This window comes from Rhinoderma darwinii, unplaced genomic scaffold, assembly GCF_050947455.1.
Source record: "Rhinoderma darwinii isolate aRhiDar2 unplaced genomic scaffold, aRhiDar2.hap1 Scaffold_881, whole genome shotgun sequence".
NCBI lineage: Eukaryota > Metazoa > Chordata > Amphibia > Anura > Rhinodermatidae > Rhinoderma > Rhinoderma darwinii.
In genome coordinates, this window is record NW_027464452.1 from 41933 (window position 1) to 67092 (window position 25160).

Here is a 25160-nt window from a genome sequence, read left to right on the forward strand (position 1 = left end):
CCGTGTTGTGGTGTGATCCTCCGTCTCGTCTCCCCGGGGCAGTGTTGTGGCGTGATCCTCTGTTTCGTCTCCCCGGTGCAGTGTTGTGATCCTCCGTCTCATCTCCCCGGGGCAGTGTTGTGGCGTGATCCTCTGTTTCGTCTCCCCGGAGCTGTGTTGTGGTGTGATCCTCCGTCTCATCTCCCTAGTGCAGTGTTGTGGTGTGATCCTCCGTTTCGTCTCCCCGGGGCCGTGTTGTGCTGTGATTCTCTGTTTCGTCTCCCCGGGGCCGTGTTGTGGTGTGATCCTCCGTTTCGTCTCCCCGGGGCAGTGTTGTGGTGTGATTATCTGTCTCGTCTCCCTGGTGCAGTGTTGTGGTGTGATCCTCCGTCTCGTCTCCCCGGTGCAGTGTTGTGGTGTGATTCTCCGTCTCGTCTCCACGGGGCCGTGTTGTGGCGTGATCCTCCGTCTCGTCTCCCTGATGCAGTGTTGTGGTGTGATTCTCTGTCTCGTCTCCACGGGGCCGTGTTGTGGTGTGATCATCCGTCTCGTCTCCCCGGTGCAGTGTTGTGGTGTGATTCTCCGTCTCGTCTCTCCCCGGGGCCGTGTTGTGGTGTGATCCTCCGTCTCGTCTCTCCCCGGGGCCGTGTTGTGGTGTGATCCTCCGTCTCGTCTCCACGGGGCCGTGTTGTGGCGTGATCCTCTGTCTCGTCTCCTCATACATTATTTCCAGGCGGTGATAAGACAGAACATGTCACATACAACATGCGTGTTTTAAATCATGAGATGGGAGGGTAAATATGTGACATACATGGGGAGGAATGTCTGGCATGGATCGCGGTCTCATGTAACAGCTGCCAGGGGATTTCTGAATGACACCACCAGACCCCCTGTACTGTCTGTCACTGACACGTCCGGCAGCTGCGGCCAGAGACCGCCCCAAGCAGAATAGACGACCCCAGACATGGAGGAGATGTGGAGACTGCTCACCATTATACTGCTGCCGGCGACACTTCTTCAAGGTGAGAGGGCTGAGATCTGAGGAGAGACTGACGAGAGACTGACCCTAATATATACACACACTATATGGAGAAAAGTATGTGACCCCCTCCACATTACACTGCAGGAGCTCATATTACATCCCATTCTTCATCCATAGACATTCATATGGTGCCCCCCCCCCCCCGGTTGCTTCCACTCTTCTGGGGTTTTCTATAAGATTTTGGGGTTGTTGGGACTTTTTGCCCCTTTATCCAGAAGATCATTTGTGAGGTCAGACGCTGATGTTGGGGGAGGGGGCCGGGCTCGTAATCTCTGTTCTAGATCATCCCAAAGGTGTTGGATGGGGTTGAGGTCAGGACTCTGTACAGCCAATCAAGATCTTACTCCCCCAACCAACCAACCAACCAAACTCCCCCAACCAACCAACCAACCAAACTCCCCCAACCAACCAACCAACCGACCATCCAAACAACCAATCATGTCTTTATGGACCTTGTGCACTATGGCGACTTAGTGGCAGAGTTGCTGCGGTTCCTCCTACTTTACAATAATATCAGTCACAGGTGATGGGGGGGGGGGGGGAGGATATCGAGGAGGGAAGACATTTCCGGAACTGACGTGTTCCCCCGGTGACGTCCTATTACAGGACCGCGCTGGAGGTCACTGATCTCTTTATAACGACCCGTCCTGTCACTAATGTCTGTAAAGTGACTGCAGGGCGAGTCCTGGACATTATACACTGGGGGGAATGGGTGAAACGCCCAAATTCACTGACTAAGGATTGGGGCACATACTTTTCTCCATATAGTGTGTCCTACAGTATAAAGAGCCGTGGAATACAACCCCCAACATGACCCAACCACTAAACATGTTCATAATACAATTCTATGATATTTTATACATAGACAACTACAACTCCCAACATCACCCACCACTGGACATGATCATAACACAATTCTATTATACTCTCCATAAAGAACACTACAACCCCCAACATCACCCGACCACCGGACATGACCATATTACTGCTCAGCGTACAATGTTGGTATTTTTTAACCCCTGGCGTTCTTGGCCTCATCATGTGACATTTCTTACTGACAGGGGTCAGAGCTGTGAACAATGAGGGGTCCCTGAGGGACAAATTGTTTGAAGATTACAATGTTCATGTCCGTCCTACGAGGACCCACCAGCAGAAGGTGACAGTCCAAGTGGGGATGGTCCTCTCCCAACTCATCAGCCTGGTAAGCTGGAGATATAGGCCCGGGTATCATGTATTAAAGAGCTGCCAGTAGAGGGCGTCACACCAAGAGAAGCCCCTTACTGCCCCCTAGTGTGCCTGCCCCTCCTCCTCCTACTTAGGGTTTAGAGAACGTCTGACGTTTAGGACTCGTCCACACGTAACGGAATTGCTGCAGAAAATGGTGCGACTTTTCCTGCATTTTTCCCAATGTTGGGGGATGGTGACAATTCAGTGCACTTTCCGCAGCAGGAATTGACTTGTTGCAGTACGAAGAATACGCAACGCAGGTCGACTTCTGGTGGCAAATTGTCTGCAGCGTCTCACTCACGTTGCTGCTACTGTATTCTGCTGCGTATTTTCCATCCGCAATTCCGTTACGTGTGGACGAGTCATTATTGTAACCAATGCAGAACGAACTGCTGACCGCAGCAAAAAAGTAACAAAGTAACAAAGCAGAATGAGCCGCTGACAGCAGCAAGTAACAAAGTAACAAAGTAACAAAGCAGAATGAGCCGCTGACAGCAGCAAGTAACAAAGTAACAAAGTAACAAAGCAGAATGAACCGCTGACAGCAGCAAGTAGCAAAGTAACAAAGCAACAAAGCAGAATGAGCCGCTGACAGCAGCAAGTAACAAAGCAACAAAGTAACAAAGCAGAATGAACCGCTGACAGCAGCAAGTAGCAAAGTAACAAAGCAGAATGAGCCGCTGACAGCAGCAAGTAGCAAAGTAACAAAGCAGAATGAGCCGCTGACAGCAGCAAGTAACAAAGTAACAAAGTAACAAAGCAGAATGAACCGCTGACAGCAGCAAGTAGCAAAGTAACAAAGCAGAATGAGCCGCTGACAGCAGCAAGTAACAAAGCAACAAAGCAGAATGAGCCGCTGACAGCAGCAAGTAACAAAGCAACAAAGTAACAAAGCAGAATGAGCCGCTGACAGCAGCAAGTAACAAAGCAACAAAGCAGAATGAGCCACTGACAGCAGCAAGTAACAAAGCAACAAAGCAGAATGAGCCGCTGACAGCAGCAAGTAACAAAGTAACAAAGCAGAATGAGCCGCTGACAGCAGCAAAAAAGTAACAAAGTAACAAAGCAGAATGAGCCGCTGACAGCAGCAAGTAACAAAGTAACAAAGTAACAAAGCAGAATGAACCGCTGACAGCAGCAAGTAACAAAGCAACAAAGCAGAATGAGCCGCTGACAGCAGCAAGTAACAAAGCAACAAAGTAACAAAGCAGAATGAACCGCTGACAGCAGCAAGTAACAAAGCAACAAAGCAGAATGAGCCACTGACAGCAGCAAGTAACAAAGCAACAAAGCAGAATGAGCCGCTGACAGCAGCAAGTAACAAAGCAACAAAGCAGAATGAGCCGCTGACAGCAGCAAGTAACAAAGCAACAAAGCAGAATGAGCCGCTGACAGCAGCAAGTAACAAAGCAACAAAGTAACAAAGCAGAATGAGCCGCTGACAGCAGCAAGTAACAAAGCAACAAAGTAACAAAGCAGAATGAGCCGCTGACAGCAGCAAGTAACAAAGCAACAAAGTAACAAAGCAGAATGAGCCGCTGACAGCAGCAAGTAACAAAGCAACAAAGCAGAATGAGCCACTGACAGCAGCAAGTAGCAAAGTAACAAAGTAACAAAGCAGAATGAGACACTGACAGCAGCAAGTAGCAAAGTAACAAAGCAGAATGAGCCGCTGACAGCAGCAAGTAACAAAGCAACAAAGTAACAAAGCAGAATGAGCCGCTGACAGCAGCAAGTAACAAAGTAACAAAGCAGAATGAGCCGCTGACAGCAGCAAGTAACAAAGCAACAAAGCAGAATGAGCCGCTGACAGCAGCAAGTAACAAAGCAACAAAGCAGAATGAGCCACTGACAGCAGCAAGTAGCAAAGTAACAAAGCAGAATGAGCCGCTGACAGCAGCAAGTAACAAAGCAACAAAGTAACAAAGCAGAATGAGCCGCTGACAGCAGCAAGTAACAAAGCAACAAAGTAACAAAGCAGAATGAGCCGCTGACAGCAGCAAGTAACAAAGCAACAAAGTAACAAAGCAGAATGAGCCGCTGACAGCAGCAAGTAACAAAGCAACAAAGCAGAATGAGCCACTGACAGCAGCAAGTAACAAAGCAACAAAGCAGAATGAGCCGCTGACAGCAGCAAGTAACAAAGCAACAAAGCAGAATGAGCCGCTGACAGCAGCAAGTAACAAAGCAACAAAGTAACAAAGCAGAATGAGCCGCTGACAGCAGCAAGTAACAAAGCAACAAAGTAACAAAGCAGAATGAGCCGCTGACAGCAGCAAGTAACAAAGCAACAAAGCAGAATGAGCCACTGACAGCAGCAAGTAGCAAAGTAACAAAGTAACAAAGCAGAATGAGACACTGACAGCAGCAAGTAGCAAAGTAACAAAGTAACAAAGCAGAATGAGCCGCTGACAGCAGCAAGTAACAAAGCAACAAAGTAACAAAGCAGAATGAGCCGCTGACAGCAGCAAGTAACAAAGTAACAAAGCAGAATGAGCCGCTGACAGCAGCAAGTAACAAAGCAACAAAGCAGAATGAGCCACTGACAGCAGCAAGTAACAAAGCAACAAAGCAGAATGAGCCACTGACAGCAGCAAGTAGCAAAGTAACAAAGTAACAAAGCAGAATGAGCCGCTGACAGCAGCAAGTAACAAAGCAACAAAGTAACAAAGCAGAATGAGCCGCTGACAGCAGCAAGTAACAAAGCAACAAAGTAACAAAGCAGAATGAGACACTGACAGCAGCAAGTAACAAAGCAACAAAGTAACAAAGCAGAATGAGACACTGACAGCAGCAAGTAACAAAGCAACAAAGTAACAAAGCAGAATGAGCCGCTGACAGCAGCAAGTAACAAAGCAACAAAGTAACAAAGCAGAATGAGCCGCTGACAGCAGCAAGTAACAAAGTAACAAAGCAGAATGAGCCGCTGACAGCAGCAAGTAACAAAGCAACAAAGTAACAAAGCAGAATGAGCCGCTGACAGCAGCAAGTAACAAAGTAACAAAGCAGAATGAGCCGCTGACAGCAGCAAGTAACAAAGCAACAAAGTAACAAAGCAGAATGAGACACTGACAGCAGCAAGTAACAAAGCAACAAAGTAACAAAGCAGAATGAGCCGCTGACAGCAGCAAGTAACAAAGTAACAAAGCAGAATGAGCCGCTGACAGCAGCAAGTAACAAAGCAACAAAGTAACAAAGCAGAATGAGCCGCTGACAGCAGCAAGTAACAAAGCAACAAAGTAACAAAGCAGAATGAGCCGCTGACAGCAGCAAGTAACAAAGCAACAAAGTAACAAAGCAGAATGAGCCGCTGACAGCAGCAAGTAACAAAGTAACAAAGCTGCATAGTATCAGTGGTAACATAATAAATAACAAGCTAAAATGCAGAATACAAGGATACAAATAAAAAAATAAATACATAGATAAAACATGTTTAAGGGGTTGTCCACTATCGGACAACTGATGACCGATCCACCGGACCCCGCACCGATCAGCTGCTCCGGGAGCCTGCGGACACCGGATATCATGGCCCATTATGCGATGTACGGAGCTGGCATTTGGCTCCATACACTACACAGTGCGGCGCTCCCGAACTGCAGCTCTGCAGCTCCTATTCACTTGAACATTGCAGCTCGTCCGCTATTCCGTGACCAGAGCCATCTGCTTCCAGCATGCCCGGAGGCAGCCAGGGCGGCTTAATTGTGCGGGGTCCGGGTGTCGGACCCCCACAGATCAAATACTGGTGACCTATCCGGTTGTGGACAACCCCTTTAAACAAGCCGGCACATTGAGGTCATTGGATGACGCAGGTTACACAGCGGATGAAACGTAACGGAGCCAAGAGCAGAATGGATGTGACGCCACAGAGAGTAACATAGGAGCGCCGGGCGCAATACACTGAAAGCCGCGAATACGGGAAACAGCGGCGGACAGCGAGCAGAATGTAACTGATGTACTAAGTAATGAGATGTGAAGCGGGATATATAGTCCGGAGCCGGCAAACTGAGCGTTGCCGGAGACTGCGGAGAACACGGGACATGCAAAGGAAGAAGCGGGGGAGGTGGAAAGAAGGAAATAAAAGCGCAAATTATGAGAATTGGGCACAAGAGGACATAGAGAATGACAGAGGGAGTGGAGAAGAGACGGAGGGAGAACAAGAGGGGGAGGCACAAAGGACATGGACCACTGCACAGGTGAGGGGAGGGGGGCAAAGGACATAGACAACTGCAGAGGGGAGGGGAGGGGGGCAAATGACATAGACAACAGGGGAGGGGGGCAAAGGACATAGACAACTGCGGAAGGGAGGGGAGGGGGGCAAATGACATAGACAACTGCATGGGGGAGGGGCAAAGGGCATAGACAACAGCAGAGGGGAGGGGGCAACAGACATAGGCATATGCAGAGGGGAGGGGGCAAAGGACAAAGAGAACTGCAGGGAGAGGCAAGAGGGGCAAAGGACATGGACAACTGCAGGGGAGGGGATAGGGGAAAAAACATAGACACCTGCAGTGGGGAGGGGGCAAAGGACATAGACAATTGCAGGGGGAGGGGGGCAATGGACATAGAAAACTGCAGGGGGAGGGGAGGGGTCAAAGGACATAGAGAACTGCAGGGGGAGGGGAGAGGGGCAAAGGACATAGACAACTGCATGGGGGAGGTGGGCAAAGGACATAGACAACTGCATGGGGGAGGTGGGCAAAGGACATAGACAACTGCAGGGGGGAGGAGGACAAAGGACATAGACAACTGCAGGGGGAGGGGAGGGGGAAAAGGACATAGACAACTACAGGGGGAGGGGGTAAAGGATATAGACAACTGCAGGGGGTGGGGAGGGGGGCAAATTGCAAGATAAGAAGGGGGGGCGATGGGAAGACATGGTAAAGCAGAGATGAGTGAGGAGAAGCCGGTATAATCTGTAGTGACAGGAATATCACAGTGTCAGTGATGGAGGAGGAGGAAGAGGAGGAGGAGGCGGAGGGGGAGGAGGAGGAAGAGGAGGAGGCGGAGGAAGAGGAGGAGGAGGAGGAAGAGGAGGAGGAAGAGGCGGAGGAGGAGGAGGAAGAGGCGGAGGAGGAGTAGGAGGAGGCCGTGTGATGAGAAGTCTCCATAATATCGCTGAGCCCATTGGGATGTAATGTCGACAGCTCATATATCCAATCACGGCCGCAGCATCTGAGGCGTTATATATGGGAGGGGGGCCCACGGTTTAACAGAATCGATAAGAATGACGATATACAGCAATACATTAGCATTTCAGTGTATTGTACCAGCGATTCAAAGATTGCCGCTTCAAGCCCCCTAGGGGGAAAATACAATGTGTAAAAAAAAGTTAAATAAAGTTTTTAGTAGTGATTTTTTTTTTTAAATATAAAGTTAAAAAAACAAAAACCTTTTCCCATTTTTCCTCTGAAGTAATGTGAAAAAAAAAATTGCCATCACTGCATCCGTAAAAGTCTGAACTATTACAATATAGTGTTATTTAATGCGCACGGTGAAAACCGTAAAAAGAAAAAATATCTATCGCTGTTTTTTGGTCAATTTAGCGGTGAAAAAAAATTTAATAAAAAGTTAGCAAAAGTCGTAAGTACTAAAAAATACAACCAATAAAATCCACAGCTCGTCCCGCAGAAAATAATCCCTCACTCCACTCAATCCATGAAAAATAATCCCTCACACCGCTCAATCCACGAAAAATAATCCCTCACACCGCTCAATCCACGAAAAATAATCCCTCACACCGCTCAATCCACGAAAAAATAAAAAAGTTCTGTCCCTCCGAATATGAAAAAAAAACCTCTATAAATCTGGTATCACCGTAATCGTATTGACAGCAGAATAAAGTAAATTGGTCCTTCTTACCACACGATGAAAGACGTAAAAACGAAACCAAAAAGAAAATGGAGGCATCACAGTTTTCCCCATTCCATCACACATATAATTTTTGTCAATTTCCCGTTACATTATTTGGTACTTTAAATGGCACCAATAGAAACTACAACTCCTCCTGCAAAAAACAAGCCTCAAACCGCGCCACGGACGGAACAATTAAAAAGTTATGGCTCATAGAAGACGGGGAGTCAAAAAGGAAACCGAAAAAAAAAAATGCCGGCGACTGTAAGGGGTTAAACCGAATACTGGGTATTCCACATTGTTTTTGGACGATGACGTCATCAGAACAATTTTTCCAGATTTTTTTTTAACTGACCACAGGGGACATTTTTAAGCCGTAGTGCGTAATGGACGCTACGGAAATCCAAGAAGCTGGTGACCCCTAGTAATTGCTGGACAATCCTTGGCCATTACTGGGTCGAATAATTCAATTTTGTCACTGGAAAATTGGCGTAAATTTTAGTTCAAACTCGTTTACGTTAAGGAACTCAGTCAATTCAAGGGCTTCATTCTCACTCCCTCGCCAAAAAAAAAACGTCGTCGATATACCTATAGTATATGTTTACTGTAAATATGGGGGCACTGGATAAATTGGCTTTCAAAGGGTCCTATATACATATTGGCATAGGCCGGTGAGAACCGTCACCCCATGGCACACCCTTTAACCCCTTCACACACCCCGACGTGCTATTACATCCTGGTGTGGGGGGAGAAGTATAGAGCGGGTTTACGGGCTGAGCGCGCTCCATACTCAGCGGGTGTCAGCTGTGATTTACAGCCGACACCCGAGACTAACGTCCAGGAACATCGATCGCGCTGTTCCAGGCATTTAACCTTTCAATTGCTGTGGTCAATCGCGATCGCAGCATCTGAGGCGTTAAAAAGAGGGGGGCAGCTAATCGGAGCCCCCTCAACGCAATCGTGGGGTGCCGATGGTTGTCATTGTAGCCCAGTAACCTAATGTAGACCTCCAGGACTGTCCTCACTCTGCATCTGTTAAGCCTGTAAAAATGGCAATATACTGCAATACATTAGTATCTGACGATCGCTGGTTCAAGTCCCCGAGGGGGACAAATAAAATGTGTAAGAAAAAAGTGAAATAAAGTTTTGAGTAGTGAAAAAAGTAATGTAAAATAATAAAAAAGGACACAAAGTTGGTATCGCCGTGTCCGTAAAAGCCTGAGATATTATAATATAGCGTTATTTAACTCACACCGTGAACGCCGTCAAAAATAAAACATTTAAAACCCCAAAATCGCAGTTTTTTGGACAACTTAGCGGCGCCAAAAAATGTAATAAAAAGTGAGCAAAAAGTCGTCTGTACCAAATAAAATCTACAGCCGTCCCGCAAAAAATAAACCCTAACACCGCTCAATCAACGGAAAACTTCTGGCTCTCGGAATGTGGCGAAATATAAAAATGTTTTAACAAAAAGTTTTACTTTTTTAAATATAAAAAAAACCTATATAAACTTGGTATCACCGTAATCATATTTAGCCGCATTATAAAGTTACGTTGTTGTTTTTACTGCAAAAACGGAACCCAAAAAACAATGTAGGAATCGCGTTTTTTTCCAATTTCGGCCCGCAAATAATTTTTTTTCGGTTTCCCAGTACATTATATGGTACATTGAATGAAGCCAATAGAAACGACATCTCCTCCCGCAAAAAACAAGCGCTCACACCGCTCTATTGACGGAAAAATTAAAAAAGTTATGGCTCATGGAAGGCGGGGAGTGAAAAACAAAAATAAAAAAATGGCTTCGTCCCGAAGGGGTTCATTTTTGGGTAAATACATGAAAGTAATAAGTGACGGGATGAAATCTATACATTGTACTAGGAATTGTCCCTGATTGATGGACATATCTGAGTTGGAGCTCAGATAAAGGTCAGCTGCCTCCGTACCTCGAGTGCGGGGATGGTTTTGTATAGGGCGGAGACGTCCGCAGGGAGAAATATCCCATTGATGGTTTGAAGTTCCTATATGGGTTGTGTCAAATCTTTAAGGTAGGACCAGTACATATTGCTGGAGCTGTAGGTCTCTATAGTGGGAGAGGCCACTGGTTAGGTAGTCAATGCCGGACATAATGGGGTGACCACTATAGGTTGGTGAACCCCAGGGAAGTGGTAGAAGAAGGGTAAACGTGGCTCCTTTACATGTAGTAATTTTTCTCCCTCTCGAGAGTTGTTTTAGAGCCAAACGTTCTACCTTGGAGGAGAGATTGGTCTTTGTCACCTCGAGACCCTCAAGTGATCTGAACTCGCTGCTCACCAGTGAGAAGAAGACCTCGTAAAATGATGGGTCGGGTAAAAGGATGATTTGGCCCAAACATCAACATGGGAATGGCAGAACCAGTGGGTGCTGTAGGGTTGGCAGAAGTAGTAGGTTAGGGATATTGGTGGTGATGGCACAAAGAGGGAGAGTTTCCTTACAAAATTATTCAGGCCTAAATACAATTGAGAGCCGTCCGGGGGGGGGGGGGCGGAGGACAAGAAGGAAAGGCCTTGGTTTAATAATTCAGTTTCTTTAAGAATAGAACTAGAAAGATTTAATATTTTATCGGCCAATTCGGTTCTTTTTGGTGGAGTGGATCTGGTTTTTTGTATTTCCCCCTGATTCCCCCTCTTCTAGTTTTCTTCTCGTGGATGGCCTTTGTACTTTTGGAAAGAAGTGACTTATGGTCTGACTTTTTGGACTGGTTAGAACTGGTAGCGGTAGAGCTGATGACTGGTGTGTCTGTCCCAAGGGAATTATGGGGGCAATGGTAAGTTGGGATGGTAGTCCTAAAAGAAGACACGACGGAGTCGATGGTGGCCATCAGTGGACATAGGGTCAGTGGTGTTGATCTGATCCATAGAAATGACTGACGGCGTCTCGTAGGTAGGACAGGTATCATCGTCATCATATATGGATAGTTGAGAAGGTCTGGAGGAGACTGGGTGAAACGCGGTCACCCCTAGAGGCTGATTGATCACATCGGTAGCCCCATTAGATGTAGACATATTTCCTCATGGAGTTTTCCAGTGCTCTGAGATGTAAATCAAAATCTGCTGATCTGGAAGCATTCAAGGGGACAGCTCCTTAAACAGATGTGGAGGGTAGTGGTGCAGTTATGGTGGTCCGAGTGTGAGGACTACCACCTCTAGGTCTGGATGATGGGGTGCTAGAGCTTCTAGGGTGAGAATTTTTGAACATTAGAGGTTTGGAGGAAAGGATTGTTTTACCTCTAGTGACAGACGTGTTGGTCTTACCAGGAGGAACTACAGAAGGCAAGATCAGCGCAGAGGTTAAATCTCCCAAAGTAGGAGCGTTAAGGGGGCAGGTCCTGGTCTTACCTGATAGATAGTCAGAATGGGCACCAGTGAGCTTATTGACTGAAGATGTTTCCTAATAGGTTCTATCAGAGTCAGGATTTTCATATTGCGACAGACTGGCCGAGAGTGGTTGAGCTTCATTAGTCGTCCGTTGACTAAGAGCCTCCCTTTTGGCCATCACACGTTCGAGAAAACCAGAAGAGCAAAAATCCATGAAGGCAGTCCAATCATCATGAAACAAATTGTCATTCGGATAGGAGATGGAACAAGAACCCCGAGGCAATGTTCTCTCGGCCACATCAATTTCCAACAAAGGGCAGGGAGACCTCCATGATCCCGACTTTTCAGAGCTGTTGTGTGGCTTACACATAATCTCGAGGGGCACTTTAGAGAGTCTTCAAGGTCCAAGAAAATCTCAGAGACTCTGGATTATTAACACAAATGTTTCTATTCTCTCCTTTAGAATGAAAAGGATGAAGAGCTTACAACTAAGGGCTTCATGGATATGGTATGTAGGGGGCTTTAGGGGGAGGGGAGTCTATTCAGCACCAATACCACGTGTTCCCTGGTACTACTATAGGTTCTCCACCTTCCTGGCATTGGGATGTTCTGACCATAAACCCATAGATAAGGTTACACTACCTGTCGTGGGCACCATGTATGGTGCCATTCTGGTCTGTTATGGGGCATCAGCCTTGTCACCCCATGAGACTTCATGACACTCATTTGCTGCCTATTCTAGATGGTGTTTGGTGGATATTTTGATATGGGAAGTCATGGAGATGATTGACCAGAGTTCATCATCTTCTATCACCACCACTGACTAGCAGTAGATGAGTAGGACATTCGCACTACTTTCAATGGTCATGTAAGTGGTCCCCATGGATGCTCTGTGGCCCTTAAAATGTACAACCCCATCCTTCTACCCTACAGTGATTGAAATCTGTGTAGAACAGCCGCTCTCACAATGAGGGGTCCCCTAAAACATTCTACTCCTGAAGGGGGATCTGAGGTCACGTTGCTTCTTGTCTACGGTGCTGTATTTACTGTTCTTCTACTTTGTCCAGGCTTGGAATGATCTCCGACTGACTTGGAACCCCAAACAATATAATGGGATTGAGACCCTGAGGGTCCCATCTGAGCAGGTGTGGAAGCCAGATATTGTCCTCATGAACAAGTGAGTGTGTGTGTGATGGTGGCAGTACTGGTGGAGGTACCCCGGCTCCTCAACCCCTTCATTACCTCTTCCTTCCATATTTTGGCAGCAATGACGGTGAATTTGATGTTGCGTTAGAGGTCGAAGTCCTGGTTAATTGGCAAGGGAATGTCACGTGGCACCCACCAGCCTTATATCACAGCAGCTGCAGCATCGAGGTGAGGACACCTGGACCTCATGTCAAAGTGTAACCCTACCCCATTCTGCTGCCTTATTCAATGACTAGCCATCATTTATAGTCAGGTCCCTGGTCCCCTCTTAGATCTATTAAGATCAGGTCATCCAAGACACTCAAAGGGTTATTCAAAAACAGCACCACACCTGTCTGTAGGTTGTGTGTGGTATTGCAGCTCAGCTCCATTGAAGTGACTGGAACTTTTTTTGGAAGACTAAACAATCCTTTAAACCTCACCTAGATGACGTTGTCCACAACTGGTCCAGTCAGGGAACTGGTCACGCCATTGTTATCAGCCCGACCTGTAGATAATTGTCTGGCGATAACATCATAACCTATGTTCATCTTGACCCCAAGTTTCCAGGTTGTTGACCTTTCTGATTTCTCCATGTTTAGGTTCAGTACTTTCCTTTCGACTGGCAGAACTGCAGCATGGTGTTCCGATCTCAGACCTATGGAGCAGAGGAGATCACGCTGGAACATCCAAGAGACCCAAAAGGAAGGGAAATAACGCAAGTTGTCATCTTTCCGAACACCTTCACGGGTGAGGACATCTCCAGTGTGAGCTGAGACGTCGTTTGTGTATGTGCTGTGTGGTTACGAGACTCTTATTCTTGCAGAGAACGGCCAGTGGGAGATCCGTCATCGATCTTCTCGTAAGAACGTCCTACCCACAGACCCAACGTATGAAGACATAACATTCTACCTGGTGATTCGCCGGAAACCCTTGTTCTATATCGTCAATATCATCGTCCCTTGTATTCTCATTACCATTCTGGCCATCTTTGTTTTTTATCTTCCCCCGGATGCAGGTAATAATCTGTTTAGGAGGAAATATATATATATATATACACACTGATCAGACATAACATTAAAAGCAGTGACCGGATCTGGTTATAATGGCTGACCGGTCACCGTTTATGGCAGCGTTGTTCCCTAATGGCAGTGCCCCCTGTCGGCAGGATAATGCCCCCAACACATTGCAAACATTGTCCAGGAATGATGAGGAACATGACAAAGACTTCAAGATGTCTCCGAATTCCCCAGATCTCAATCCAATCGATCATCTGTGGGATGTGCTGGAGAACTGGAGAAATTAGTCCGATCCACGGAGGCCGCACCTCACAACTTACAGAATCTGCTGCTAATGTCTTGTGCCAGAGACCACAGGAACCTTCACACGTCTCCTACCAGAGACCACCGGAACCTTCACACGTCTTGTACCAGAGACCACCAGAACCTTCACTCGTCTTGTACCATTAACCACCGGAATCTTCAGACGTCTTGTGCCAGAGACCACAGGAACCTCCAAACGTCTTGTACCAGAGACCACAGGAACTTCCAGACGTCTTGTACCAGAGACCACAAGAACCTTTAGACGTCTTGTGGAGTCCATGACGACGGGTCAGAGATCTACGGGCGGCATGAGGGCGACTACACAATATTCGGACGGTGGTTATAATGTTATGGCTGATCGGTGTACATATAAAACATCATTGAGGAGAGAAGTGTTGTCCTTTTAATGTGTAGTTTGGCCTCTATAGACATCTGGTTGAGATATGATATAATCTTATAGATAACTATTGGAGATAAGCAAAATGTTAAACCGGAAAATTGAACAGCCAATCAGTGTTATATCAAGTCATGTGACATGCCACCCCCCACCTATGTACGTTAGTGCAGTGTCAACCTGGTGCCATTTTCAGCATTCATGCTTTTCCATCTGTGACACGGCCACGTACATAGCTGATGCACACCAGAGCTGCTGGTGAAAACCTCCACAGGTCTCTAGATAAACCAATAGGGCCAACCCAACCTGTCAAACCTCAAAAACTCCAATGTTCTGACCCACTCTGGTTGGCTGCCGTTTCAGCGTTAGAAGACGACCCTGTTAGTGGTGGTGGCCACATCTTAATAAGGAGCCTCGGTGACTTTCCGGTTGTAATTCTGTTTTTCTGCACTCCAGGTGAGAAGATGACCCTTTCCATCTTTGCTCTCCTCACACTCACTGTCTTCTTGCTACTTCTGGCCGATAAAGTCCCTGAGACCTCATTGGCCGTCCCCATCATTGTCAACTACCTCATGTTCACCATGATTCTCGTCACCTTCTCTGTCATCCTGAGTGTGGTTGTTCTGAACCTGCACCACCGGTCGCCCAACACACACAATATGCCCCAGTGGGTGCGGCAGGTAAAGTTTATTACACCGGGGAGAACATGGCGGCTGCTTCTTCTGTGGGGGGTGCGATTGTTATTTCACTGTGTTGTATTGTAGATTTTTATCCTTCTTCTGCCCCGGTATCTGGGGATTAGTCGTCCAAAACCTGAACCCCCTCTATCACCACCTCCACCTGTACGTACAGTAGCAGCTCCGCGACATGCCGACGAGTACTTTATACGCAGGCCGGAAAATGACTTCATCTTTCTGAAACAGGAGCGGTAAGTAATAACCAATGTGGTGTGGGAACCAAAATCCTCCCACATCACATGGAGAAAAGTCTCTTCTACTGTTGTCTCAAAGGGATGTGTGGATGTCATGTCTGATCACAATGTAATTATATTATATATCAGTGATGTCAGTAGCAGGGGGCGTGGCTGTGACAACCTCTCACACATGATGTACAGGCTGGTTGTCAGTAGTAATAGATGAATAGCTGTTACTGTATATAAGATGTGTGGATCTCATGTCTGACCACAATGTAATTATATTATATATCAGTGATGTCAGTAACAGGGGGCGGAGCTGTGACAACCTCTCACACATGATATACAGGCTGGTTGTCAGTAGTAATAGATGAATACCTGTTACTGTATATAAGATGTGTGGATCTCATGTCTGATCACAATGTAATTATATTATATATCAGTGATGTCAGTAACAGGGGGCGGGGCTGTGACAACCTCTCACACATGATATACAGGCTGGTTGTCAGTAGTAATAGATGAATAGCTGTTACTGTATATAAGATGTGTGGATCTCATGTCTGATCACAGTGTAATTATATTATATATCAGTGATGTCAGTAACAGGGGGCGGGGCTGTGACAACCTCTCACACATGATATACAGGCTGGTTGTCAGTAGTAATAGATGAATAGCTGTTACTGTATATAAGATGTGTGGATCTCATGTCTGATCACATGTAATTATATTATATATCAGTGATGTCAGTAACAGGGGGCGGAGCTGTGACAACCTCTCACACATGATATACAGGCTGGTTGTCAGTAGTAATAGATGAATAGCTGTTACTGTATATAAGATGTGTGGATCTCATGTCTGATCACAGTGTAATTATATTATATATCAGTGATGTCAGTAACAGGGGGCGGGGCTGTGACAACCTCTCACACATGGTATACAGGCTGGTTGTCAGTAGTAATAGATGAATAGCTGTTACTGTATATAAGATGTGTGGATCTCATGTCTGATCACAATGTAATTATATTATATATCAGTGATGTCAGTACAGGGGGCGGGGCTGTGACAACCTCTCACACATGATATACAGGCTGGTTGTCAGTAGTAAGAGATGAATAGCTGTGACTGTATATAAGATGTGTGGATCTCATGTCTGATCACAGTGTAATTATATTATATATCAGTGATGTCAGTAACAGGGGGCGGGGCTGTGACAACCTCTCACACATGATATACAGGCTGGTTGTCAGTAGTAATAGATGAATAGCTGTTACTGTATATAAGATGTGTGGATCTCATGTCTGATCACAGTGTAATTATATTATATATCAGTGATGTCAGTAACAGGGGGCGGGGCTGTGACAACCTCTCACACATGATATACAGGCTGGTTGTCAGTAGTGATAGATGAATAGCTGTTACTGTATATAAGATGTGTGGATCTCATGTCTGATCACAGTGTAATTATATTATATATCAGTGATGTCAGTAACAGGGGGCGGGGCTGTGACAACCTCTCACACATGGTATACAGGCTGGTTGTCAGTAGTAAGAGATGAATAGCTGTGACTGTATATAAGATGTGTGGATCTCATGTCTGATCACAGTGTAATTATATTATATATCAGTGATGTCAGTAACAGGGGGCGGGGCTGTGACAACCTCTCACACATGATATACAGGCTGGTTGTCAGTAGTGATAGATGAATAGCTGTGACTGTATATAAGATGTGTGGATCTCATGTCTGATCACATGTAATTATATTATATATCAGTGATGTCAGTAACAGGGGGCGGGGCTGTGACAACCTCTCACACATGATATACAGGCTTTTTGTCAGTAGTAATAGATGAATAGCTGTGACTGTATATAAGATGTGTGGATCTCATGTCTGATCACAATGTAATTATATTATATATCAGTGATGTCAGTAACAGGGGGCGGGGCTGTGACAACCTCTCACACATGATATACAGGCTGGTTGTCAGTAGTAATAGATGAATAGCTGTGACTGTATATAAGATGTGTGGATCTCATGTCTGATCACAGTGTAATTATATTATATATCAGTGATGTCAGTAACAGGAGGCGGGGCTGTGACAACCTCTCACACATGATATACAGGCTGGTTGTCAGTATAATAGATGAATAGCTGTTACTGTATATAAGATGTGTGGATCTCATGTCTGATCACATGTAATTATATTATATATCAGTGATGTCAGTAACAGGGGGCGGGGCTGTGACAACCTCTCACACATGATATACAGGCTGGTTGTCAGTAGTAATAGATGAATAGCTGTTACTGTATATAAGATGTGTGGATCTCATGTCTGATCACAGTGTAATTATATTATATATCAGTGATGTCAGTAACAGGGGGCGGGGCTGTGACAACCTCTCACACATGATATACAGGCTGGTTGTCAGTAGTAATAGATGAATACCTGTTACTGTATATAAGATGTGTGGATCTCATGTCTGATCACAGTGTAATTATATTATATATCAGTGATGTCAGTAACAGGGGGCGGGGCTGTGACAACCTCTCACACATGATGTACAGGCTGGTTGTCAGTAGTAATAGATGAATAGCTGTTACTGTATATAAGATGTGTGGATCTCATGTCTGATCACAGTGTAATTATATTATATATCAGCGATGTCAGTAACAGGGGGCGGGGCTGTGACAACCTCTCACACATGATATACAGGCTGGTTGTCAGTAGTAATAGATGAATAGCTGTTACTGTATATAAGATGTGTGGATCTCATGTCTGATCACATGTAATTATATTATATATCAGTGATGTCAGTAACAGGGGGCGGAGCTGTGACAACCTCTCACACATGATATACAGGCTGGTGGTCAGTTGTAATAGATGAATAGCTGTTACTGTATATAAGATGTGTGGATCTCATGTCTGATCACAATGTAATTATATTATATATCAGTGATGTCAGTAACAGGGGGCGGGGCTGTGACAACCTCTCACACATGATATACAGGCTGGTTGTCAGTAGTAATAGATGAATAGCTGTTACTGTATATAAGATGTGTGGATCTCATGTCTGATCACAATGTAATTATATTATATAGCAGTGATGTCAGTAACAGGGGGCGGGGCTGTGACAACCTCTCACACATGATATACAGGCTGGTTGTCAGTAGTAATAGATGAATAGCTGTTACTGTATATAAGATGTGTGGATCTCATGTCTGATCACATGTAATTATATTATATAGCAGTGATGTCAGTAACAGGGGGCGGGGCTGTGACAACCTCTCACACATGATATACAGGCTGGTTGTCAGTAGTAATAGATGAATAGCTGTTACTGTATATAAGATGTGTGGATCTCATGTCTGATCACAGTGTAATTATATTATATATCAGTGATGTCAGTAACAGAGGGCGGGGCTGTGACAACCTCTCACACATGATATACAGGCTGGTTGTCAGTAGTAATAGATGAATAGCTGTTACTGTATATAAGATGTGTGGATCTCATGTCTGATCACAGTGTAATTATATTATATATCAGTGATGTCAGTAACAGGGGGCAGGGCTGTGACAACCTCTCACACATGATATACAGGCTGGTTGTCAGTAGTAATAGATGAATAGCTGTTACTGTATATAAGATGTGTGGATCTCATGTCTGATCACAGTGTAATTATATTATATATCAGTGATGTCAGTAACAGGAGGCGGGGCTGTGACAACCTCTCACACATGATATACAGGCTGGTTGTCAGTAGTAATAGATGAATAGCTGTTACTGTATATAAGATGTGTGGATCTCATGTCTGATCACAATGTAATTATATTATATATCAGTGATGTCAGTAACAGGGGGCGGGGCTGTGACAACCTCTCACATGATATACAGGCTGGTTGTCAGTAGTAATAGATGAATAGCTGTGACTGTATATAAGATGTGTGGATCTCATGTCTGATCACAGTGTAATTATATTATATATCAGTGATGTCAGTAACAGGGGGCGGGGCTGTGACAACCTCTCACACATGATATACAGGCTGGTTGTCAGTAGTAATAGATGAATAGCTGTTACTGTATATAAGATGTGTGGATCTCATGTCTGATCACAATGTAATTATATTATATATCAGTGATGTCAGTAACAGGGGGCGGGGCTGTGACAACCTCTCACACATGATATACAGGCTGGTTGTCAGTAGTAATAGATAAATAGCTGTGACTGTATATAAGATGTGTGGATCTCATGTCTGATCACAATGTCATTATATTATATATCAGTGATGTCAGTAACAGGGGGCGGGGCTATGACAACCTCTCACATATGATATACAGGCTGGTTGTCAGTAGTAATAGATGAATAGCTGTCACTGTATATAAGATGTGTGGATCTCATGTCTGATCACAATGTCATTATATTATATATCAGTGATGTCAGTAACAGGGGGCGGAGCTGTGACAACCTCTCACACATGATATACAGGCTGGTTGTCAGTAGTAATAGATGAATAGCTGTGACTGTATATAAGATGTGTGGATCTCATGTCTGATCACAGTGTAATTATATTATATATCAGTGATGTCAGTAACAGGGGGCGGGGCTGTGACAACCTCACACATGATATACAGGCTGGTTGTCAGTAGTAATAGATGAATGGCTGTTACTGTATATAAGATGTGTTAGATTTTTCTCAGCGGTATACAGGTGATATATCCTGTAGATTATTACAGATGATGGTTGTGGACTTTCAGTTTATCATATTTTGGGGTTGGTGGTGCGTGTCCCCCTTACCTGCATAGTACATTGATAGGGGTCTTATCTGCTTATTTTCTGCGGTCTTCTCCGTACAGGTATCAGGCAGAGTCTTTCTCTAGAGATATGAAATGGTTCCTGGATGGTCCCAGTCTGGGTCTCACTCTCCCTCCGGAGCTGCAGTCTGCGGTCAGTGCTCTCCGCTATCTCGCCCAGCAGCTGCAGGAACAGGAAGACTATGATGCGGTGAGTACTGGGCTTATGTTGGGGGCACTTACTACACTTATTGCATTTACACTACAACAAGTTATGACAAAAAGAATTGTCACATAAAGATCTGTCAGGAGAGTAATAATATGTGTTATAGTCCTATAGAGATCTGTCAGCAGAGTAATAATATGTGTTATAGTCCTATAGAGATCTGTCAGGAGAGTAATAATAGGTGTTATAGTCACATAGAGATCTGTCAGCAGAGTAATAATAGGCATTATAGTCCTATATAGATCTGTCAGCAGAGTAATAATAGGTGTTATAGTCCAATAGAGATCTGTCAGCAGAGTAATAATAGGTGTTATAGTCCTATAGAGATCTGTCAGCAGAGTAATAATAGGTGTTATTACTCTGCTGACAGATCTCTATGTGACTATAATAGGTGTTATAGTCATATAGAGATCTGTCAGGAGAGTAATAATAGGTGTTATAGTCATATAGAGATCTGTCAGGAGAGTAATAATAGGTGTTATAGTCATATAGAGAGAGATCTGTCAGCAGAGTAATAATAGGTGTAATAGTCTGATAGAGATCTGTCAGCAGAGTAATAATAGGTGTTATAGTCATATAGAGATCTGTCAGGAGAGTAATAATAGGCATTATAGTTCTAAAGAGATCTATCAGGGGAGTAATAATAGGTGTTATAGTCATATAGAGATCTGTCAGCAGAGTAATAATAGGTGTTATAGTCCTATAGAGATCTGTCAGGAGAGTAATAATAGGTGTTATAGTCATATAGAGATCTGTTAGCAGAGTAATAATAGGTGTTATAGTCATATATAGATCTGTCAGGAGAGTAATAATAGGTGTTATAGTTCTAAAGAGATCTGTCAGCAGAGTAATAATAGGTGTTATAGTCATATAGAGATATGTTAGGAGAGTAATAATAGCTGTTATAGTCATATAGAGATCTGTCAGCAGAGTAATAATAGGTGTTATAGTCATATAGAGATCTGTCAGGAGAGTAATAATAGGTGTTATATTCATATAGAGATCTGTCAGCAGAGTAATAATAGGTGTTATATTCGTATAGAGATCTGTCAGCAGAGTAATAATAGGTGTTATAGTCATATAGAGATCTGTCAGCAGAGTAATAATAGGTGTTATAGTCTGATAGAGATCTGTCAGGAGAGTAATAATAGGTGTTATAGTTCTAAAGAGATCTGTCAGCAGAGTAATAATAGGTGTTATAGTCATATAGAGATCTGTCAGCAGATTAATAATAGGTGTTATATTCATATAGAGATCTGTCAGCAGAGTAATAATAGGTGTTATATTCATATAGAGATCTGTTAGCAGAGTAATAATAGGTGTTAGTCATATAGAGATCTGTCAGCAGAGTAATAATAGGTGTTATAGTCATATAGAGATCTGTCAGGAGAGTAATAATAGGTGTTATAGTCATATAGAGATCTGTGAGCAGAGTAATAATAGGTGTTATAGTCATATAGAGATCTATCAGGAGAGTAATAATAGGTGTTATAGTCCTATAGAGATCAGTCAGCCGAGTAATAATAGATCTTACAGTCATATAGAGATCTGTGAGCAGAGTAATAATAGGTGTTATAGTCATATAGAGATCTATCAGGAGAGTAATAATAGGTGTTATAGTCCTATAGAGATCAGTCAGCCGAGTAATAATAGATCTTACAGTCATATAGAGATCTGTCAGGAGAGTAATAATAGGTGTTATAGTCATATATAGATCTGTCAGGAGAGTAATAATAGGTGTTATAGTCCTATAGAGATCAGTCAGCCGAGTAATAATAGATCTTACAGTCATATAGAGATCTGTCAGGAGAGTAATAATAGGTGTTATAGTCCTATAGAGATCAGTCAGCCGAGTAATAATAGATCTTACAGTCATATAGAGATCTGTCAGGAGAGTAATAATAGGTGTTATAGTCATATATAGATCTGTCAGGAGAGTAATAATAGGTGTTATAGTCATATAGAGATCTGTCAGCAGAGTAGTAATAGGTGTTATAGTCATATAGAGATATGTTAGGAGAGTAACAATAGGTGTTATATTCCTAAAGAAATCTGTCAGCAGAGTAATAATAGGTGTTATAGTCTGATAGAGATCTGTCAGGAGAGTAATAATAGGTGTTATAGTCATATAGAGATCTGTCAGCAGAGTAATAATAGGTGTTATAGTCATATAGAGATCAGTCAGCCGAGTAATAATAGGTGTTATAGTCATATAGAGATCTGTGAGCAGAGTAATAATAGGTGTTATAGTCATATAGAGATCTGTCAGCAGAGTAATAATAGGTGTTATAGTCATATAGAGATCTGTGAGCAGAGTAATAATAGGTGTTATAGTCCTATAGAGATCTGTCAGCAGAGTAATAATAGGTGTTATAGTCATATAGAGATCAGTCAGCCGAGTAATAATAGGTGTTATAGTCACATAGAGATCTGTCAGGAGAGTAATAATAGGTGTTATAGTCATATAGAGATCTGTCAGCAGAGTAATAATAGGTGTTATAGTCATATAGAGATCTGTCAGCAGAGTAATAATAGGTGTTATAGTCATATAGAGATCTGTCAGCAGAGTAATAATAGGTGTTATAGTCACATAGAGATCTGTCAGGAGAGTAATAATAGGTGTTATAGTCATATAGAGATCTGTCAGCAGAGCAATAATAGGTGTTATAGTCATATAGAGATCTGTCAGCAGAGTAATAATAGGTGTTATAGTCTGATAGAGATCTGTCAGGAGAGTAATAATAGGTGTTATAGTTCTAAAGAGATCTGTCAGCAGAGTAATAATAGGTGTTATAGTCATATAGAGATATGTTAGGAGAGTAATAATAGGTGTTATAGTCCTATAGAGATCTGTCAGCAGAGTAATAATAGGTGTTATATTCATATATAGATCTGTCAGCAGAGTAATAATAGGTGTTATAGTCATATAGAGATCTGTTAGCAGAGTAATAATAGGCATTATAGTCCTATAGAGATCTGTCAGGAGAGTAATAATAGGTGTTATAGTCATATAGAGATCTGTCAGCAGAGTAATAATAGGTGTTATAGTCATATAGAGATATGTTAGGAGAGTAATAATAGGTGTTATAGTCACATAGAGATCTGTTAGCAGAGTAATAATAGGTGTTATAGTCATATAGAGATCTGTTAGCAGAGTAATAATAGGTGTTATAGTCATATAGAGATCTGTCAGCAGAGTAATAATAGGTGTTATAGTTCTAAAGAGATCTGTCAGCAGAGTAATAATAGGTGTTATAGTCATATAGAGATATGTCAGGAGAGTAATAATAGGCATTATAGTCCTATAGAGATCAGTCAGCAGAGTAATAATAGGTGTTATAGTTCTAAAGAGATCTGTCAGCAGAGTAATAATAGGTGTTATAGTCATATAGAGATATGTTAGGAGAGTAATAATAGGTGTTATAGTCCTATAGAGATCTGTCAGCAGAGTAATAATAGGTGTTATAGTCATATAGAGATCTGTTAGCAGAGTAATAATAGGCATTATAGTCCTATAGAGATCTGTCAGGAGAGTAATAATAGGTGTTATAGTCACATAGAGATCTGTTAGCAGAGTAATAATAGGTGTTATAGTCATATAGAGATCTGTTAGCAGAGTAATAATAGGCATTATAGTCCTATAGAGATCTGTCAGCAGAGTAATAATAGGTGTTATAGTCCTATAGAGATCTGTCAGCAGAGTAATAATAGGTGTTATAGTCATATAGAGATATGTTAGGAGAGTAATAATAGGTGTTATAGTCATATAGAGATCTGTCAGCAGAGTAATAATAGGTGTTATAGTCCTATAGAGATCTGTCAGCAGAGTAATAATAGGTGTTATAGTCCTATAGAGATCTGTCAGCAGAGTAATAATAGGTGTTATAGTCATATAGAGATCTGTCAGGAGAGTAATAATAGGTGTTATAGTCATATAGAGATCAGTCAGCCGAGTAATAATAGGTGTTATAGTCATATAGAGATCTGTCAGCAGAGTAATAATAGGTGTTATAGTCACATAGAGATCTGTCAGCAGAGTAATAATAGGTGTTATAGTCCTATAGAGATCTGTCAGCAGAGTAATAATAGGTGTTATAGTCATATAGAGATCTGTCAGGAGAGTAATAATAGGTGTTATAGTCATATAGAGATCTGTCAGCAGAGTAATAATAGGTGTTATAGTCATATAGAGATCTGTCAGGAGAGTAATAATAGGTGTTATAGTCATATAGAGATCAGTCAGCAGAGTAATAATAGGTGTTATAGTCATATAGAGATCTGTCAGCAGAGTAATAATAGGTGTTATAGTCATATAGAGATCTGTCAGCAGAGTAATAATAGGTGTTATAGTCATATAGAGATCTGTCAGCAGAGTAATAATAGGTGTTATAGTCATATAGAGATCTGTCAGGAGAGTAATAATAGGTGTTATAGTCATATAGAGATCTGTCAGCAGAGTAATAATAGGTGTTATAGTCCTATATGTTACGTCTGACTTCGCCCGTTTTCCTCCGGCAGCTGAAGGAGGACTGGCAGTACGTAGCCATGGTGGTGGACCGCCTCTTCCTCTGGACATTCATTGTTTTCACCACTCTGGGGACCCTCTCCATCTTCTTGGACGCCAGCTTTCACCGTACACCCGACGCCCCGTTTCCCTGATTCTATAAGATTATGACAAATGGCAGATCAGAGCCCAGTGCTGCTTATTATAGGGGAGCGCTGACGTCACCCACAATTTACCCGTGTGTCAGACAATGCCCATATATCGCCCTCCAGCGCCACGTTGTGTCACACATCGCTCAGGTACGGCACGGGCCACGGAGACACCTTTATAGCGCTGACGACTCTTCATTTAATAAAGAATTTTTATTACTTTTTAA

General features: G+C 43.3%; 1 protein-coding gene across 1 annotated transcript; it reads left to right on the forward strand.

The window, feature by feature from the left end:
* On the forward strand, positions 1–25160 carry CHRNB1 (cholinergic receptor nicotinic beta 1 subunit). The gene is made up of 11 exons (XM_075849475.1): positions 1–1001; positions 2083–2222; positions 11915–11959; positions 12519–12628; positions 12717–12825; positions 13239–13386; positions 13463–13654; positions 14809–15032; positions 15117–15280; positions 20118–20265; positions 24799–25160. The coding sequence occupies exons 1-11, from the start codon at positions 944–946 to the stop codon at positions 24937–24939; spliced, it is 1479 nt and encodes a 492-aa protein (XP_075705590.1). The 5' UTR covers positions 1–943; the 3' UTR covers positions 24940–25160.